Raw genomic sequence first — 18,977 nt, 5'->3', positions numbered from 1 at the left:
CCAAAGGGTTCCACCACACTATGCACTTGCTCTACTTAATTATCATACAGTCCTAGGTACTTGAATATTCAATCTGTTCTTATTACTTCAGTAATGATTCCTTTTTGGCAGTTATTTTACATGTTTCATTGCTGCTTGCCATTTTGAAAATAACAGGAAGAAGAAATTAATTCTATGTAGAAAAAGTGTGATACCCAAGAAAGTATGAGTGTAGAAAGATCACATATCAGTCACAGCAAGCAAAAGTAAACAGAAAAAATAATTGTAAAGTTTAAGTTTTAAAGGTATTCTATTTGAAATTCAGGTAAGTCACAAGTTAATATCACTATAGTTGTATGCTTATCTCACTGAGAAGGAAAAAATTTAAGAAGACTGTGCAAAATTTGGCTCTGTAGACCATGATTAGCATGGTTACCAAATGTTTTGAAGATGAAGCAAATCTGTGGTGAGATTTAGGAAAGATCAATGAAGTTAGTAATTTTACAGGCTGAATATTTGCTAAAATATGTCGAAGTCATTATTAGACTTCGACTCTATCCTATACTTTTATTATATCTTTCACTTTTATAGTGTTTTACAATGTAAAATATGTCAACTTTTAGGGATCCCTGCGTGATTGGGCCTAAACCAGCAGTCAGACATCCCTCTCCCAATCCGGGACCGCTGGCTCCTAACTACTCACCTGCCTGCCTGCCTGATTGCCCCTAACCACTCGCCTGCCAGCCTGATTGTCCCTGACCACTCTGCCTGCCTGCCTGATCACCCCTAACCGCCTCTGCCTTAGACCCTGCTGCCGCGGCTTCATCTGAAAGGATGTCCAGAATGATGTCCAGAAGGTCGATTGGCTGTCTGGTCTAATTAGCATATTACACTTTTATTATTATAGATACATTTTCAATTGAAAAGATGTGCTATGTTGTTTTTTCTTCATCTATTCATTTTTAAAATTGCTTTATCAAGATATAATTCACTACCATACAATTCACCCATTTAAAGTTTACAATTCAATGGGCTTTAGTATATTCAAATATATTTGACACCAATACCACAATCAATATTAGAATATTTTATCACTTCAAAAACAAATCCTGTACCCCTAGCTATCACTCTACTGTCTCCCCATTTTTCCCTCAGCCCAATAATCTATTTTATGTCTCTTTAAACATAAATTTTTATTCTAGACATTTCATATAAATGGAATCAAATAGTATGTGAGCATCGGTGACCATCTTCTGCGTAGTTTCTTTCACTTAGCAAAAATTTTTCAAATTACTTACGTTGGGATGTATATTAGCACTTCATCCCTTTTTATGGCTGAATAATATTCCATTGTATGTCTTTACTACATTATAATTATCTGTCATCAGTTGATGAATATTTGGATTGCGTCCATCTTTTAGCAAAAATTGCATGAGCAATGCTGTTATAAACGTTTGTGTATGCATAAACATATTTTAATTTTTAGTTTTTTATAAATACGTAGAAGTGCAATTGCTGGTCCATTCGGTAACTTGATGTTTATTTATTTGAGAAACTTTCTGATTTTTTCAAAGCAGTAATATAATTTTATATTTCCACTAACAGTGTGTGAGAGTTTCAGTTTCTCCACATTCTTGTCACCACTTGTTATTTTCTGACTTTTTAAAATCTCTTCATCTTACGGGTATGAAGTGGTGTCTCATTTTGATAGCTATTGATATAGAATACCTCTTCTTTTACTTCTTGGCAATTTGTATGTTGCTCTCAGAGAAATGTCTATCAGATATTTTGATCATTTTAAAACTTTGAGTTGTAATAATTATCGCTACAAATCTCTTATCAGATATGTTTTGCAAATATTTTCTCCCATTCTGTGGGTTGTATTTGCATTTTAATGATAGTGTCCTTTGTTAGATATATATTTTTTTAATTTTGATAAAATCCAGTGTATCTATTTTTTGTTTTGTTCTCTGTGGTTTTGGCGTCATATCTAAGAATCTATTGCCAAAATCAAGGTCATGAAAATTTGCTTCTGTGTTTTCTTTCAACAGTTCATCATTTTATCTCATATTTAAGCTGTTGATCTATTTTGACTTCATTTTTATATATGGTGTGAGATAAGGATTAAAATTAATTATCTTGCATGTTACCACCCAGTTATCCCAGAACCATTATTGCAATACTGTTCTTTTCCATGGAGTGATCTTCACATCCTTGTTGAAAGTCAGTTGAGTATAGATAAATGGTTTTGTTTCTGTGGTCTGTATTTATTTGCTTTTTTATTTCATTTTTAGTGTAAATATCTCCCTACAGTTTTGCCTATATGTCTAATGAATCTATGTATCACTTTCTAATTATTTTTTGCCACAAGCTCAAGTGGTGTTGAAATGCCCCCAGGCTTGAATTTCTCCACAATCTGTTGGAAACAAAGTCAGTTTGGGAAGAGATCAGAGGCTGTTTAACAGCCTACTTCCTTCAAAAGGTAAAATATATGAACCACTGCTCTGAACTGGGCTAGGAGACAATAGCATACTTGTCTCTGAGTGGCACATGTTCTGTAGGAGTAAGATTTCATATACTTTAATGATAACTCCGCATTAAAAAAAAAAGAGATTGATAAGTTAAAGCAGCCAATCAGAAAAGACATACCTACTGTATGATTTCAATTATATAATATTCTGTAAAAGGAAAAAAAATATAGGATAGTAAAAGCATCATTGGTTCACTTTCAGATATTTGAAGAGATGGAGGAAGGGAGGGATGTATACAGAGAGCATAGGAGATTTTTAGAATAAAGAAATTATTCTTTATTATATTATAACTAGAGGCCCAGTGCACAAAAATTTGTGCACTTGGGGGGTCCCTCAGCCCGGCCTGTGCCCTCTCGTAATCTGGGACCCCTCGGGGGATGTCCACCTGCTGGCTTAGGCCTGCTCCCCAGGGGATTGGGCCTAAGCTGGCAGTCAGACATTTCTCTGGCAGCCCGGAAGCCCTCGGGGGCTGTCCACTTGCCAGCGGGGAGCAGGCCTAAGCTGCAGTCAGACATCTTTAGCGCTGCTGAGGAGGCGGGAGAGGCTCCCACCTCCACCGCTGTGCTGGCAGCTGGCAGCCTGGCTTGTAGATGAGCAGAGCTCCCCCTGTGGGAGCACACTGACCACCAGGGGGCAGCTCCTGCATTGAGCGTCTGCCCCCTGGTGGTCAGTGTGTGTCATAGTGACCAGTCATTCCCAGTCGTTCTGCTGTTAGGGTCAATTTGCATATCACCCTTTTATTATATAGGATAGAAGCCTGGTGCACGGGTGGGGGCTGGCTGGTTTGCCCTGAAGGGTGTCCTGGATCAGGGTGTGGGTCCTGCTGGGGTGCCTGGCCAGCCAGGGTGAGGGGATGATGGCTGTTTGCAGGCTGGTCAAGCCTCCCAGTGGGGACCCTCACCCCATGGGGGTGTAGCCAGCCTGGGTGAGGGGCTGAGGGCTGTTTGCAGGCTGGTCACAGCCTCTTCAGGGTGAGGGGGTCCCTCTGGGGTGCCTGGTCAGCCTGGGTGAGGGGCTAAAGGCCGTTTTCAGGCTGGCTACAGCCCCTTCAGGGTGGGGGGCCCTACTGGGGTGCCTGGCAAGCCTGGGTTTTCAGGCTGGCCATGCCCACAGGCTGGAAGCAGGTATCTGGGATTTATTTAACTTCTATAATTGAAATTTTGTAGCCTTGAGCGGAGCTCAGGGCCAGCCAGGGAAAGCGGGAAGCTTAGCTTCCTCAATCGCCCAGGGCAATGCAAGCCTCCTGCTGGCTCCAGCTCCGTGGCTGCAGCCATCTTTGTGACAGAATGATGGAGTGAGGAGTGATGGTTAATTTGCATATTACTCTTTTATTAGATAGGATGGTAGTTTTATAATCTTATGCATTTGTCAAAATGAATAGAATTGCACAACAGAAAGAGTGGACCCTAATGTCAACTATGGACTTTTATTAGTAATGCATCAATATCGGTTTATCAATTGCAGAAAAATTTACCACACTAATGCCCAATGTTAATAATAAGGAATATTGTATGTTGGGATGTGAGGTAGAGAGAGTATATGTTAATTATCTGCACTCTCTGTACAGTTTCTCTATAAACCTAACACTGCTCTAAAAAATAAAATCTATTAAAACTTGAAAAAAAAGCATGTTTTTAAAAAATCCAAGAGATGAGAAAGTAATCAAACAGGATTGCCAAAGAGCCTTAAAGCCCTAAGGCAAAGCCTTCTTACCTGATCTTTATGTTTACTTTTTAACTTCATCCTTGACTTGAAGGCATCTAGAAAATATGAGTAAAAATTTAATTATAATAATATGAAAAGATAATAGCTCAGTACATTTCCCAAGATTATTAAAGCCTTATCTTTGGCTTCTTATCGTTCTTTATGACTGAAGGCACTGCTACTAAGATGACTCTAACAAAGATATTTATATATAACTTTATCATTTAGTAAGTAGAGGAGGGGACACAATGAAGAAAAATGTAATATTAATATTTCACATCATGTTGAAAGTAATGACTTAATTTTAAAAAATTAGTCCATTGACAATGGTACACAATTGGAAATAGCTGCACCGCTTGGATAGTGTTTGCTGACAAAATAAAGTAACTTAATGTGTTACTTTTCCATCGCCTGCAATGTTATGATATAAACAGCTTTAATGTATGTTTTCCTCTTATGGCCCGTAAATTTGCTAAATGTAATGCCATATATTCTCTTGTTAGTATCTAATAACCTGCCAGTTAAGGGTCTGAGCATTTCATTCAGATCAACAGTTCCCAAGCAATTTGCATATATTGTGGGCAATTTGATTTTTCTTGCAGAAGAAGTACTCTTAAACACTCTGTTCATAAAAGATATGCTACACTAGCATTCTGTAATATAAGAGTTTAAAACCCCCATATAAGAAGCAATGACTCTTTCTAAGAAACATAATATAGATATATTTATTGAAGTAATGAAATCAAGATTCCACTAAGTTTACTATGTACTCTTTTAAAATACTTAAAGAAATTGTTCCCTCTCTCTTGAATTCATCTGATGACCTTGAAAATGAATAGTCCAACCAAATACCTTATCATTCTCAGAATGACATGCTCACTAGCAATATCCATTACTATGTTTTCTTCCAGCTTCCTTCCATAAACATTACTTCTCCCATGGATATATGGTAGTTTCATTTCCTAATGAATTTGGGATGCTGGGTAAACAATTACCCTCTTTTGTAAAACTATGTGACTGGGCAAAGTCCACATAGGCTTTTTGGAAGATACAATATATCACCATGATGAACTAGCAGTCTTGTCTAATCCCAAAGTAACCATTCAGTTTCCCTATTCTGTTCATAAACTAAATGATCAGAATAAAAGTGTGTCCAGTCATAAGCGTAGGAAACATTATCAGCAAAATGATGCTGGGAATCCTATGCTTCATGGGTGCATGTTTGAATGCATCTCAGTCAGTGTAATTGAATTTTACTGTCTGCAGTTTACGGCCTATCTTTAAATGATGAAGGTTCATTACCCCTAAAAGTATTTCCAACTTCAGCTGTAGCATATCCTTATTAAAACTCATAATTGTGTGCTCATTACACTGTATCCTTGAATGTCTATTATTGTCATCAGTGTAATATCTGGGCCTGCGGCTTGTCACATCCTATTTGCTGTTGGTGGGACCACACATCACTCAGCTTAAAGTGTTTATTTTCCATGGCATATTTCTAAATATGATAATTTTTTAGTCTTGCATGTGAATGTCTTTAATTATACATTAATTTTGAATTTATTCTTAAACAAGTTTTCTGGTCAAACTCTTGGTTTTGAAATGGGGAAAATCTAATCTGTATGGATTTATTTTGATCTCATAAAAAAAAACTACTCAAATAATAAATGTAAACTACACCCTGAAAGGTAAGCTGTTAATTAAAGGAAACTCTGTATGGAAAGAAATACAAAGCAATTAGGCTAGAAATTCTTGTTTCAAATAGAAGGTGATTTAAGAAAACAACATCCTGTGTTATTAAGAAACTTTCGTTGTGTGTTTTCTAACATCTGTGGTACTGCTTGTTTCATTTAATGCCCTGGTGGTATGTGAATTTGTGTTATCAGAAAAGGCTTTTAAAAATCTCTACAAATACATTGTTCATTTGAAAACCTCAGTCAATTTTGTATGGGGAAGTAAAATTCTGGCTCTAGAGCCAGAATAACAAGACGTACCTGAACCCTCATTTTTCTACCTGCGTGCCTTTGGGTACAACACATGACTTTTCTGAACCTTGGAGTCCTAAGTTTTAAAATGAGGAAAATAATAGAACTGTTGGTGTTTTCCAGCTTCAAAAAAAAGCATCTTTGATATCTAGCTTCATTATTTAGTATTAAACAAGATGGGCTGATTGGAAATACCGGTTGGGTGGAAACTCTGAGAAGTGTTCTGAACTTCTGGATAAGATGGCCATGTGAAATATGGAGTGCTCCGTTGTGACCTTATTGAAGGACATTATTTTCTAGTTTTAAAACTAAAACTCTTGATCTTATATGCTGTGCATATTACAATATTGCTATGGGGCACAGGCTGCATTTTTATCTGAATACAAGTGCCATTTATTTTCCTCAACTCTTAATTTTTACCCTTTCTGAATTGTTGCTTTTTAGATTTGAATAACCAAGTATTAGTCTTTGTGTTTTCATTTTGACAGTTATCTGACATTGATAGTCACAAACGTGTTGTGTGTGTGTGTGTGTGTGTGTGTGTGTGTGTGTTTAAAATACATTTTTATTTCTTTCAGAGAGAAAGAGAGAGGAAGAGAGAGGGGGTCATCAATGATGAGAGAGAATCATTGATTGTATACCTCCTGCACACCCCTATACTAGGAATCGAGCCCACAACCTAGGCATGTGCCCTGACCAGAAATCGAACCCTTGATCTCCTGGTTCATAGGTCAACACTCAACCACTGAGCACACCACCAGGGTAGTCACAAATGTTTTATCTTATTATGCTACCTGCCCTTTTTGAAATGTTCTATTTTATAGAATGGATGATTAATTCTAGGTGGCATTATCACATATGGTATGACTAAAATGATTTTTAAAAATAAATGTTCATTTTAGACAAGTTTTAGATTTACAAAAAGTTATAAAGATAGTACAAAGATATTCCATACTTGCCACACCCAGTTTCTCCTTCTAAAAATAGTTTATATTAATATAGTTCATTTGTCAGAAGTAATGAACCTACATTGATTATGTTATTATCAACTAAAGTCCCTACATTATTCATATTTCCATATTTTTAATGTTCTTTTTTTCTTTCAGGATCCTATTCAGGACACATTATGTCTAGCAGTCATGTCTCCAAGAATCTTCTTGGCTGTGAGTTTCTCTGACTTTCCTTATTTTTGATCATCTTGATCATTTTGAGGATAATGTATATCATCCTCGTATGTTTTATAAAATGCTCTAAAATTGAAATTTTAAAAAAATGTTTCTCACGATTACAGTGAGGTTATTTGTTCTGGACAGGACGTCTACAGAGGTAAAGTGTTCTAATATCAGGGGTACAGAGTATCAAATAACTAATTGCTGTCACTACAACCTTGATGATCTGGCGGCAGGTAGTATGTGTGCAGTATCTCTACTGTAAAGCTATTGTTTTTTCTCCCTCCCCATAGTGTACTTTTATGAAGAAAGTCACTGTGTGTAGCCCACACTTTAAACATGGAGAGTTGTGGTGCCCCCTTTTGGGGGGGGGGGTGATGTATACACATACATTGTTTGGAATTGTTCTGCATGGGAAATTTGTCTCTTCTCCATTTTATTTATTTATTCAATTACTTATATCAGTATTCACTCGTGGGTATTAACCTTATTATACGTTGGGTTATAATTCAATATATTATTTAATCTGTTGCTCAAATTGTTCTAGCTTTGGCTATTAGGAGCTCTTTCATTGGTTTCCTGGGTCACTTTCACATATCTCATCATTATTGTTGTTAGTGTTATTATTTTAGGTACTTTCTTCATTTTTAGTACTAAATGTTGTACAAGGTTCATCTATACATTCTTTACCCCAACCCCAGAATCAGTCATTTTTCCAGGGAACCATGATTTTACTTTTTCTGAAGGATGGTATCCATAAGCAAGATTAGAGTGTTACATTTCTTGTCGTCCCTAGGTTTCAATAGTCTATGTCTTCTCAGGTGGCAGAACATAGAAACATATGTGTGTATGCTAACCAATGTATATACAGAGATCTAAAAATGTATCCCTCCATATCAAGATTAAGCTAAATAAGTTCGTACTGATGCCTCCTCTCTAACCCATTACAGTCATCATTCTAGCCTTGTTTTACTTGTCCTGTCACCTCCAACAGTGAAAAACCTGGTTTCCACAACCCATCATCCATTTAGTTATTTTTTGTAACTAGAAGCCCGGTGCATGAAATTCATGCACTCAGGGGGGTCCCTCAGCCCAGCCTGTGCCCTCTCACAGTCTGTGAGCCCTCGGGGGATGTCCGACTGCTGGCTTAGGCCCAATTCCCATGGGCCTAAGCCAGCAGTCAAACAGCCTGAGCACTGCCTCGAAGGCAGGAGAGGCTCCTGCCACTGCCATTGTGCTCGCCAGCCATGAGCCCGGCTTCTGGCTGAGCGGCGCTCCCCTGTGGGAGCGCACTGACCACAAGGGGGGAGCTCCTTCATTGAGCATCTGCCCCCTGGTGGTCAGTGCACATCTTAGCGATCGGTCGTTCAGCCGTTCAATCAATTTGCATATTAGCCTTTTATTATATAGGATTCCAGTATACATATATAGTGGTTTCAAAACTGTTAACCCATTCTCCATGGGGGAAAAAATGTTACCCACTAGAGTACAATGCTTCTGTACAGTTCCTTTTTCCTTTAGTCTTATAATCTCCTCACATTTTTATTGTAACTTAGCTCAACACTTTCATCCCATCTCCCATAGTGAGTCTGTTTTATACATTTTTAATACAGTGAAATTCTTATGTCATAATCTGTATTCCATTCTAGGATCCCACGATATTATAACAGATTTTTTAAATTTGCATACATTAATGTGCAATCTCTCTGTGTTCTATATATTTTGACAAATGCATAATGTCATGTACCAACCCATTACAGTATTATACAGAGTAGTTTCATGACCCTAAAAACATGTTTTACCTATTCAATACATTTCCTTTCCCAAATCCCTGGCAACCACTAATTTGTTTACCATTTCTATAGTTTTGCCTATTGCAGAATGTTGTGTAAATGGAATTTTAAATTATATAGCCTTTTTAGAGTGCTACATGCTTTATAGTTCCTTACATTTATTTCTCCTTCATCTAGCAATTTGAAAAAAAAAAAAAAAGACCAACTTACCCAGCCACAGTGGCTAAGTGGTTGAGTGTCAACCCATGTGCCATGTTTCAACTCCTGGTCAGGAAACATGCCTGGGTTGCAGGCTTGATCCCTGTATGAGGTGTGCAGGAGGCAGCTGATGGATATTGATATTTCTCATGGATGTTTCTATATTCCTCCCCCTTTCCCTTCCTTTCTCTCTAAATAAAAAAATCAATAAAACACATATATCTTTTTAAAAACCAACCTATTTTAGTTATCTATTAAATAACGAGTTTTCAAAAACTCATTTATATCAATTCTATGTAGAAATCAATTTTAAATAAAAAACAATTTAAATAAAATAAAATATTTTTAAACAACACGTAGTACAATATAAATATCTTTACCCCTTTTGTAGAATAAAGACAATTAGCTCATTTTTGCTTTTTAAATTATATATTCCCTAGTTTTCCTCTCTATTGATATAATATAGTATTTTAAAGCATGTTTATATATTTTAAAATATTTTTACAGGTGACAATATTAGTAATATTAACTACTAGTGTGCATATACATGTACATATACATACATATTATTTTATACAATCTGTGTATGCTCTTAAACATTTTAAGTTTGCACTATCTTGATATTTTCAGACAATTCTTTTTTTTTTACTATGTATTGATTTTAGAGAGGAAGGGAGAAGGAGAGACAGATAGAAACATCAATGATGAGAGAGAATCATTCATGGGCTGCCTCCTGCACGGCCCCTACTGGGGATTGAGCCTGCAACCTGGGCAGGTGCTCTTGACCAGAATCGAACCTGGGACCCTTCAGTCCACAGGCCAATGCTCTATCCACTGAGCCAAACCGGCCAGGCGTTCAGACAATTTTTAATATTAGCAACACAAAATTCTTTGAGTTTTTCTACAGCCTTGATAACATTTGCTTTGCTATTACTTTATCAACTTTTCTGTTTATCAATTTCAAAGAAAATAAAACTGATTCACAGTCAATATCTGTGAAAGGAGAACCAATTCCTTAGGGTCAATAACTGCCCCTCCCTCATTGATACTTATGCTTCCTATACTTAGATCCAGTTGTTATAACTTCAACTATTCATTCTTCAACATTCATTTTCATGACCCTTATCACCAAAAACAAAATGGGATCTTTAATCTCATATAGTCAACCAGGTTGGTTAGACATTTCTCAATCTGTTCTTTTGATAAGGAATTCGAAAAGTTTCTGAGCTTTGAGGCATATCCTGTCCTGGTTTTCAACATGGAAAATATGTTTCTTTATTCTTGAATTTTTTTTTACTAATTCCTAGGAAAAATTAAGAGACTGGGTTTCTTTAGTTTATGGAATTATATTACATTGTTTTCTGGAAACTCAGACATGATTTAGTTTTCTCTTCCTTTGGCCTAAAAAAATTTTTTTTGTCATTTGATATGATTCTAAATTATTTATTAAATAATATATTGCTTACGATAGCCAAAAAAATTTGATAAAAAATTATCAGGAGTATTACACAGAAAATTTAATGTATGTACTTATTAGCTATTTTCAACCCACTCCTATCACAAAAGAGAAAGTGGGAATTGTGATAAAACCTAATATTTTATTTGATCCCATTAGTGTATGACACTTCATAGAATGTATGCTTATTTTCTTATACTATTTTTTAAAATATAGCACTGGGCTGGGCCATAACAACATATTATTATTTATTTGTTTACAATAGAATAATGGAGTCAATTATAAAATTCATAGCAATTTAAGAGATAAGAACTTTAAAATTAAAAGAGCTCCTCTGAGGAAGAAAATGATATGGCATAGTTATAATATTTAATGATGTTACATGATCATTTTTAGCATTTCCACTTGAGGCTAAGAGACATTTGCATCACTAATATTTTACAAATATGTTTCTTTAAGGGATAATACTCCCCAATCCCCAAACAGACAGTAGGATAAGAATTCACTATGAAGCACTAATTGAACTCTTGAGTATAAAAATGCCATCTGTTTTTTAAAGGACATTTGTGTATTAGCAGAAGAGTATTCCTACCATAAAAATATCTTAATTATAAGAAAGGTAGACAGAGCAAGTCCTAAAGAGCTATTATTGAATTACCCAGAATTCTTTCTGAGCTGATATTTCTTAAGACCTATCTTATAAAGAGCTGATGTTTAAAATTATAGTCCAGAAATGCACATGTTTTAAGATGCTATAGAAATAAAAAGCATAAAAATATTTTAGCACGATTTAATTACTAACTATATCTAGTTATATTTAAGAAAAATATACCAAATATGTTGCATAGCACACTTACCAAAACTTTTTCATTAAAAAGACATAGATCCATAAATTTATTGAATACTTGATATATAACTACCTTTGACCACACACACACACACCTTTCATATTTTAAATTAGTTGCTACATGTTACTTCTACTTACATTGTAAAAGCTCTGTTTTCTTTCATGTATTCTATACTATCTTTCTCTGTTGACTTTTAGCAAAATAACATCAAGCAAAAATGATATACATACATACCTATAAATTTAATGTGTATTCAGTTTTTAGAATAATTTTAATAATGCATGCAATACTGAACAAAACATGCAAAGAAATTCAGCTTCCTGTTGCATTATAATTTTTCATAAATTATTGCCTTGACTCTGTGCAACATCTGTCTATATCTTTGTCTTTATAATGACTTTTATATTTTTAGGTTCCAAGTAAGTTACAAATACCCAAGAAGCCCGGCCGGCAATGCTCAGTGGTTGTGTGTCCACCTATGAACATAGAGGTCATGTTCGATTACTGGCCAGAGCACATGCCTGGGTTTCGGGCTCAATCCCCAGTGTGGGACATGCAGGAGGCAATAGATCAATGATTCACTCTCATCATGGATGTTTCTATTTCTCCCTCTCCTTTCCTCTTTGAAATCAATGAAATATTTTTTATAAAGAGGAGTTTAAAAAAATATATCCAAGAACTTTAATAAGTAAAACATCAATATCACTTTCATCATCAACAAATATCTAATCAGCAGGGGAATCGGATTTGATTTCAAATATCCCTGTTCATGTCTATTTCTTTCTGCAAATGGAGTAGGGAAAATCATGTTTCCCAATGACCTTCCTCTTCCTGGATAGCCACCTCCACACTGTAATCTCTCAAATTTCACAACAATATTCAAAAGAGTATAAAGTTTAGAAGGTGGTGGTAGAGTACATGGAAGGTACACTCACCTCCTCCCAGGACCAAACTGGAATTACAACTAACATTTACAACAATCATCCTGAATAACCAATTGAAAACTAGCTGAAGAGAAATCTTATAACCAAGGATTTACAAAAGAAGTCCCATAGAGACTGGTAGGAAGGGTGAAGACACAAAAGGGCTGGCCCCTTTTGAATGCACGGTGGTTGAGATTCTGGTGGGATATTTCAGCTGCAAAGGTTTTTCCCTGAGGAGTATAGGGTCTCAACCCCATGCAGTGCTCCCAAGCCCAAAGGACCAAAGCCAGGAAGAGATGCTCTCATAACAAATGGCCTGGAAAATCAGCAGGGATTCTGTGTGCCAGAGAGAGACACTGGTCACCCTGTCTCTGGTAAGGGGAGGGAAGAATGGACTACAATTGTGTGAGGAGAGATTGGGGTTTGTGGCTCCTGGGAGAGAGCTAAAGTGACAGCTGCCCAGGTTTCCTGTGCTGAGTCTACCTCCCACACTGCAGATGCCATCTTGCTTAGGTGGAGCACTGCCCTCATTATAGCATCAGCCTGGGAGAATGCAAAACCCCACCCTCTGCAATTCCCTGTTTCCCTACCCTGCAGAGCTAACACCTTGCTGAGGAGTCAACTGCCTGTAGAGGTCTGGGCAGACTCAGGGGGTGTCAGTGAATGAATTTTTGTGACTATGGGGTAAGGCCTTCCCCCAAGCCTGACCAGCACCTCCCCCTCTTCACTAACTAGTCCCACCCTCCCAATTCCTGGAAGACCCTCCCTGCTAAACAAGGGCTCCCAGAAGAATCTGGGACAGATTGAGTTGTGTGGCTCTAGAACAGTGAATATTTTATTACACACCCAACTGGTGCAGAGCCTTCACTTCACACAGCCAAATCTTGGTCTGTTGGGCCTAATAAACTCTACTGGCTACACCTTGATCACTCCCTAAGACCCCCACCCCACCACAAAGGTCTACGGGCACCAGGTGGGTGGCAGCCGGATTTGGTATGCAATAGGACATTTGCTGAGTGGCTTCCAACCCAGCACTGGCACCCAGTTTGAACCTGGGTCAATTTGGTGAACACTACTGCCCCTACGAGGTGACTCAATGAGACCCTACCTCATGCAACGCAAGTACCGAGGCTCTTTCAGTGACTGAGCCTAATACACAGCAGGCAGATAGAGGCAGGTGGAGGCGAACTTGGGCTGCTGTACTCCTTTGGCTGACCTGCTCCTGGGCTCAGTGCTGGTGGAAGCTTGCCTTGGTGTGAAACTTGGTCCCTGACATGCACATCAAGGCCAAGCAGAGGCTGCCACAAACTGTGGCTCACTTTGTAGCTCCAAACAGGTTGCTCAAGGCCAGCCATAGGCAGTGTCTGACATTGACCTACACCAGAATCCTTCTTAAGAGGCCCCAGAACAGACACAACTAGTGGCCAGCTTCAGAGAACATCAGAGTTGTATTCAATTAGCTTCACAAGCAGCATATCCAAAGGGAGATGTCAGCAGGCACCAGACGCTGCAGAGGCAAATTCTGTTTCATGTGGTCAACACCTGATCCTCAAGTCAGCCAGCCTGAGGGTTGTCCCCATACACGAATGGGCCAAGAGCAATCAAGACTCAATTACAACAGCAGATCTCACCTAACCACACAAGAGGCATTCCTGGAGCACCCAGCTAAGGTGATCAATGAGACTGCACCACTGGGTCTCACAGGACACCAACTACATAAGGCACCTTACCAAGACTAGGAGACACAGCAGGTCTTCCTAATATATAGGAAAAACACACACAAAAAGTCAGCCAAAATATGGATACAAAGAAACATGTCCCAAATTAAAGAAGAGGAGGACTCTCCAGAAAAATACTAAATGAAATGGAGGCAAGCAATATACCAGATATAGAGTTCAAAACTCTCCAGGATTACCGAGATCCACACAGACCTGGTGGAGTCATCAAAGTGGATAACTGTATCAATACATAGAACAAACAAACAGCAGTGTGGTGCTTGCTGGGGTGGAGCGTGGGGCGGGGGGCAAGGGAGTCCTAATATGAGGTGACAGGAGAAAACTTAACTTTGGGTGGTGGGCACATGGTGCTATATACAAACTCTGTAACTTAGAAATCCACACATGAAACTTATATGTTCATGTTGACCAATGTCAGCCCAATAAAATTTAATTAAAAAAATAAATACTAGTAGAATTAAAAAAAATACAGAAATCAGTGAAGTTTTTAAGGCATGGCCCTCTTATTCTTTGACATGCTCCCTTCCTTCTGGCAATCTCATCTAATCAGGCTTGTGACTACTTGGACCATCATTTGGTGAATGATGCTGTTTGATTCCTGAGGCTGGGTCATTAAAGGGGATGTTGTTTCTGCCTTGGGTAGTTGTAACACTTGTGATCATGCCTTGAGTCACTCAGACCAGCCTGAGTCTGGCATGCTGTATGGAAGCTGAGGCATAGAGAAGCCACATGTATGACTCCTGTCAGCAACCCCAGTGTTCCAGCCATTGAAGCTCAGGTGACAGTCCTGGAAGTGAACAAGTGTTGAGGGATATTCTCACTCTTTGTATCTTCCCAGCTGTGGCCCCAGACACAGTGGCGTAGAGAAAAGCCACCTCTTCTGTGCCCTGTCCAAATCCCTGTCCCCAGAAACAGGGAGCATAACAAATTACGCCTTTTAAGCTGCTAATTTTGATTAATTTGTTACACAGCAGTAGTAATTTTAACAAATGCTATCTGGCTGAAGAGCACTTTGAGAGAATTTTCTAAGACACTGCAGGCTGGTTGAGGGAAGGGTAAATTAACCCAAGGATTTACTTATAAACAAAAGATGAATGGTGCTGGCACTGCCAATATTAGCGTAGCAGACAAGTTATAAATGAGGGGAGAAGAGGGGGTGGGATGCTTGTGCTGGATTTTGAAGGAAGCAAATTTTACTCGTACTAGCTATTTCTGAATGCACATTCACTGTGGTGGCACAGACAAAAATACTATTTCCAACCTGCTTTGTTTTGGTCTACATTCTCAGTAACATAATACCCTTCTCCCCCCTTACTACAAGTATCCAATAAGTTAAATTATGCTCTTTGGAGAAACAGGCAAGTGTCTCAACTCACTGCACATCTCTAAACACCTAAGTAGAAACCTGTGAGCATATTGGCTAGGTGCCCTCATGTATCTGAAAAGAATCTACACTAATAAAAGAGAAACATGGTAATTAGCGTACGACCGCTACCCTTTTCATTGGCTAATCAGTGAGTATATGCAAATTAACTGTCAGCCAAGATGGCGGCTAATTTGCATATGTCGGCTCCAAGCCACAGACTGAGCCTTTAGGCCTGGGTAAGGGAGGAGGCAGCCAGCGATCGTTGAGCCAGCGATGGTTGATGGCGGCGATGGCAGGGGGAACCGGGGTGGAGCCAGCCAGCAATCATAGATGGCGGAGGCGGCGGAGGGGAGCTGGGGGTTCCCTGGCCCAGGCCTAAAGCCTCGGTCAGAGGCTTTAGGCTTGGGCTGGAGAGGAGCCAGCCATCGATTGTTGATGGCGGTGGAGGCGGGGAACCAGGGTAGAGCCAGCCAGCAATCGTTGATGGCAGCAGCGGGCAGCTGGGGGTGCCCCGGCCCAGGCCTAAAACCTCGGCCTGAGGCTTTAGACCTGGGTCAGGGAGGAGCCAGCCAGGGATCGTTGATGGCTGCGATGGCGGGGGCTGGGGAGGAGCCAGCCAGTGATCCTTGATGGTGGTGGTGGCCCGAACCGGGGCGCAGCCAGCCAGCGATCCTTGATGGCCACGGTGGCTTGGAGCTGAGGGTGCCCTGGCCCAGGGCTAATGACTCTCCAGAGGCGTTAGGCCTGGGCAGGGGCCAAACCAGCAATTGGTGTGAACTACAGAGGAAACACCTTTTCTGACTGCTGATTGGTTAAGCTCCCTGTATGCCACTGGTAATATTCTTAGTAACTTGGGTAATAAGAGTCCAAAAAGTGATCTAGGGTTTTTTTTACCACACTCCTGGAGAAAAAAATGAAGGTCTGCTGCTGGAGGGTTAAGAAATGTCATATCCTGTCCTAGCCAGTTTGGCTCAGTGGATAATGCCTCGGCCTGCCCAACGCAGATTCTGGGTTCAATTCTGACCAAGGGCATGTACCTAGGTTGCAGGTTCCTCCCTGGCTCCGGCCCAGGTCAGGGCTCATGCAGGAGGCAACCAATCAAAGTGTTCCTCTCACTTCGATGTTTCTGTCTTTCCCTTTCTCTTCCACATTCTCTAAAAATCAATGGAAACATATCCCCAGGTAAGGATAAAGAAAGAAAGAAATGTCATATCCTATGAAAGACACTTCTTGAGAATGCCTGAAGAAAGTTGTCATTTTTTCATGGTAAAGGGACTGGAGTCCGTGTTGATGAAAACACCTTGGTGGCTGCGGTGACTGGCAGTGGCTGCAGCAGCGGGGTGATAGGGCTGGTGCCTTCCCCTGATCAGCCCGGTCGCCTTCCACAAAGGGAGGCCAGACTGCGGCTTAGGCCAGCTCCCCAAGGGGAGCAGGGAGCAGGTAGTAGGACATCCCCTAGGGCTCCCAGTATGTGATAGTGGGCAAGCTGGGCTGAGGGAACCCCCTCCCCAGTGCACAAATTTTTGTGCACCAGGCCCCTAGTCCTATATAATAAGAAAGGAATATGCTAATTAGCCATTACACCCTGAGGTGTAATGACCAAGAGCCTCATGACCAGATCACGGATCAGCAGGAGGGTGGACCAGTGAGGTACAAACGGGCTGCGAAGAGCTATAGGAGGGGGCAGGGCAGCAAGCTATGGAGAGGGAGGGGCAGAGGGAGCTAAAGGAGGGCGGGTCAGCGGGCGGAGAGCTATAGGAGGGCAGCAGCAACCTACTGGCTACAAGCGGGCAGCAGAGTGCTACAGGACGGGGCAGGGCAGCACGCAAGCGGAAGGTGGAGAGCTACAAGAGAGGGCAGGGCAACAAGCTATGGGGGGCGGGCAGGGGGAGCTACAGGAGGGTGGGGCACAGGGTGGAGAGCTACTGGAGGGCGGCAGCAGTGACCTACTGGAGCATGGATTCATGCGCAGGGCTACTATATATATATGGCTTGTGCTGCCCTTTCTAGAAGCAGCAGCCCTGAGAAGAGCATTCAACACAGGAATGACATGGTTTATTTATATTTTAAAAATATCCTCTTGGCTATTTAGTGTAGGATAGATCTGAGGAAAGCAAGAGTAGAATTGTGGAGGTTTCCTGCAATAGTTCAAGTGAGTGATGACAGTGCCTTAGACTAGGGAGGTCACAGGGGACACAGTCTCACTTTATCTTGAAAGAATTGTCAATGGATTGGCCCCGTGGTGGACATAGTGGAGGGTTACTCATTTTTATTTAATTTTCATTTATTTTACTATTTATCAGAGTGAACTCTTTTTTGTATTTGTTATCTGAGTGTCTCTGTGTGTATGTGTGTGTTGCCTTTTATATCTTCACTTTTATTATTCTTAAGGTTTAATTATGACCCTGATATATCTTCTTAAGGAAATTAAAACCCTTTCACATTCATATGTTTTGCCAATACTGTGGCAACTTGTCATTTCCCTTTTACTTTGCTTCTGGTGAAATCAGATTGGCATTTTATACCTTAAAATTTTTATATACAAGTATTTGGCTTTACAAAATGTACCGTTCTAAGCACTTTTTCAAATCTCCAATCCAAAGCTAAAGAAATAAATGCCAATGTAGACTACTGAAGTAATTATGTTCTCTACCCTCTCCAAATTTAAATACATTTTAAGCAAATATACAGAAAATAATGTTCCTAGGAATAATGTATATCAAAGCAAATCTGATTTTTGATTTCCCAAGAAATGTGACGTTTGTACTAACAACAGATTACATAGCTCAGGAGCCTATACCCCTATGTTTGTGCTTTTGCTTTATTTCCCCCCAAACAAGCCTGTATGAATAGTCTCTGTTAGCTGTGTCAGATTGCTTCTTCATTCTGTGAATAGTTATTCTGTGCATCTCTAAGTAGATAAAGGAAAATACAATCAGTATAAGTGATTCCATTCTAATTTCACCTGGATTTGAACAATATGGAGAAGGACCAACTCATGCCAACAGCAGAGCCTTTATCAACTCCAAATGTTGCACCACCAAAGACCTCCATCCACACAGAGGGACAGACCAGTTCTCCACAGCTGCTTGCACATGCCTAAGTGACTTTGCCTTCCTAGAATGAGTTTGAACTCAGTGACTGGCTCATCACACTGGCAAAGGATGTATCTTGAGAGAACAAATAATTCTCATGCTGATAAGTTTTGAAATGACATTTAATCTAAGTGTTTGATTATTCAGAATCACAGTAATTATTAGTTAATGTCATTTGATTGTTCAAAACCTGT

At 39.7% G+C, this 18,977-nt stretch overlaps 1 protein-coding gene across 8 annotated transcripts in view; it reads left to right on the top strand.

The window, feature by feature from the left end:
• Positions 1-18,977, top strand: part of LRRTM4 (leucine rich repeat transmembrane neuronal 4) — a 932,627-nt gene that overhangs the window by 203,583 nt on the left and 710,067 nt on the right. For all 8 annotated transcript variants that reach the window (XM_070429578.1, XM_070429579.1, XM_070429580.1 and 5 more), the window contains one exon: positions 7,306-7,362. In XM_070429578.1, coding sequence (XP_070285679.1) covers positions 7,326-7,362 — 37 coding nt within the window. In that variant the 5' untranslated portion in view covers positions 7,306-7,325. The remainder of the gene's footprint in view (positions 1-7,305; positions 7,363-18,977) is intronic.

This window comes from Myotis yumanensis, unplaced genomic scaffold, assembly GCF_028538775.1.
Source record: "Myotis yumanensis isolate MYYU_CA2020_CCGP unplaced genomic scaffold, mMyoYum1.0.hap1 SCAF_11, whole genome shotgun sequence".
NCBI lineage: Eukaryota > Metazoa > Chordata > Mammalia > Chiroptera > Vespertilionidae > Myotis > Myotis yumanensis.
Note: the sequence above shows the minus strand (reverse complement) of the source record. Positions and strands in the feature narration are given on the sequence as shown.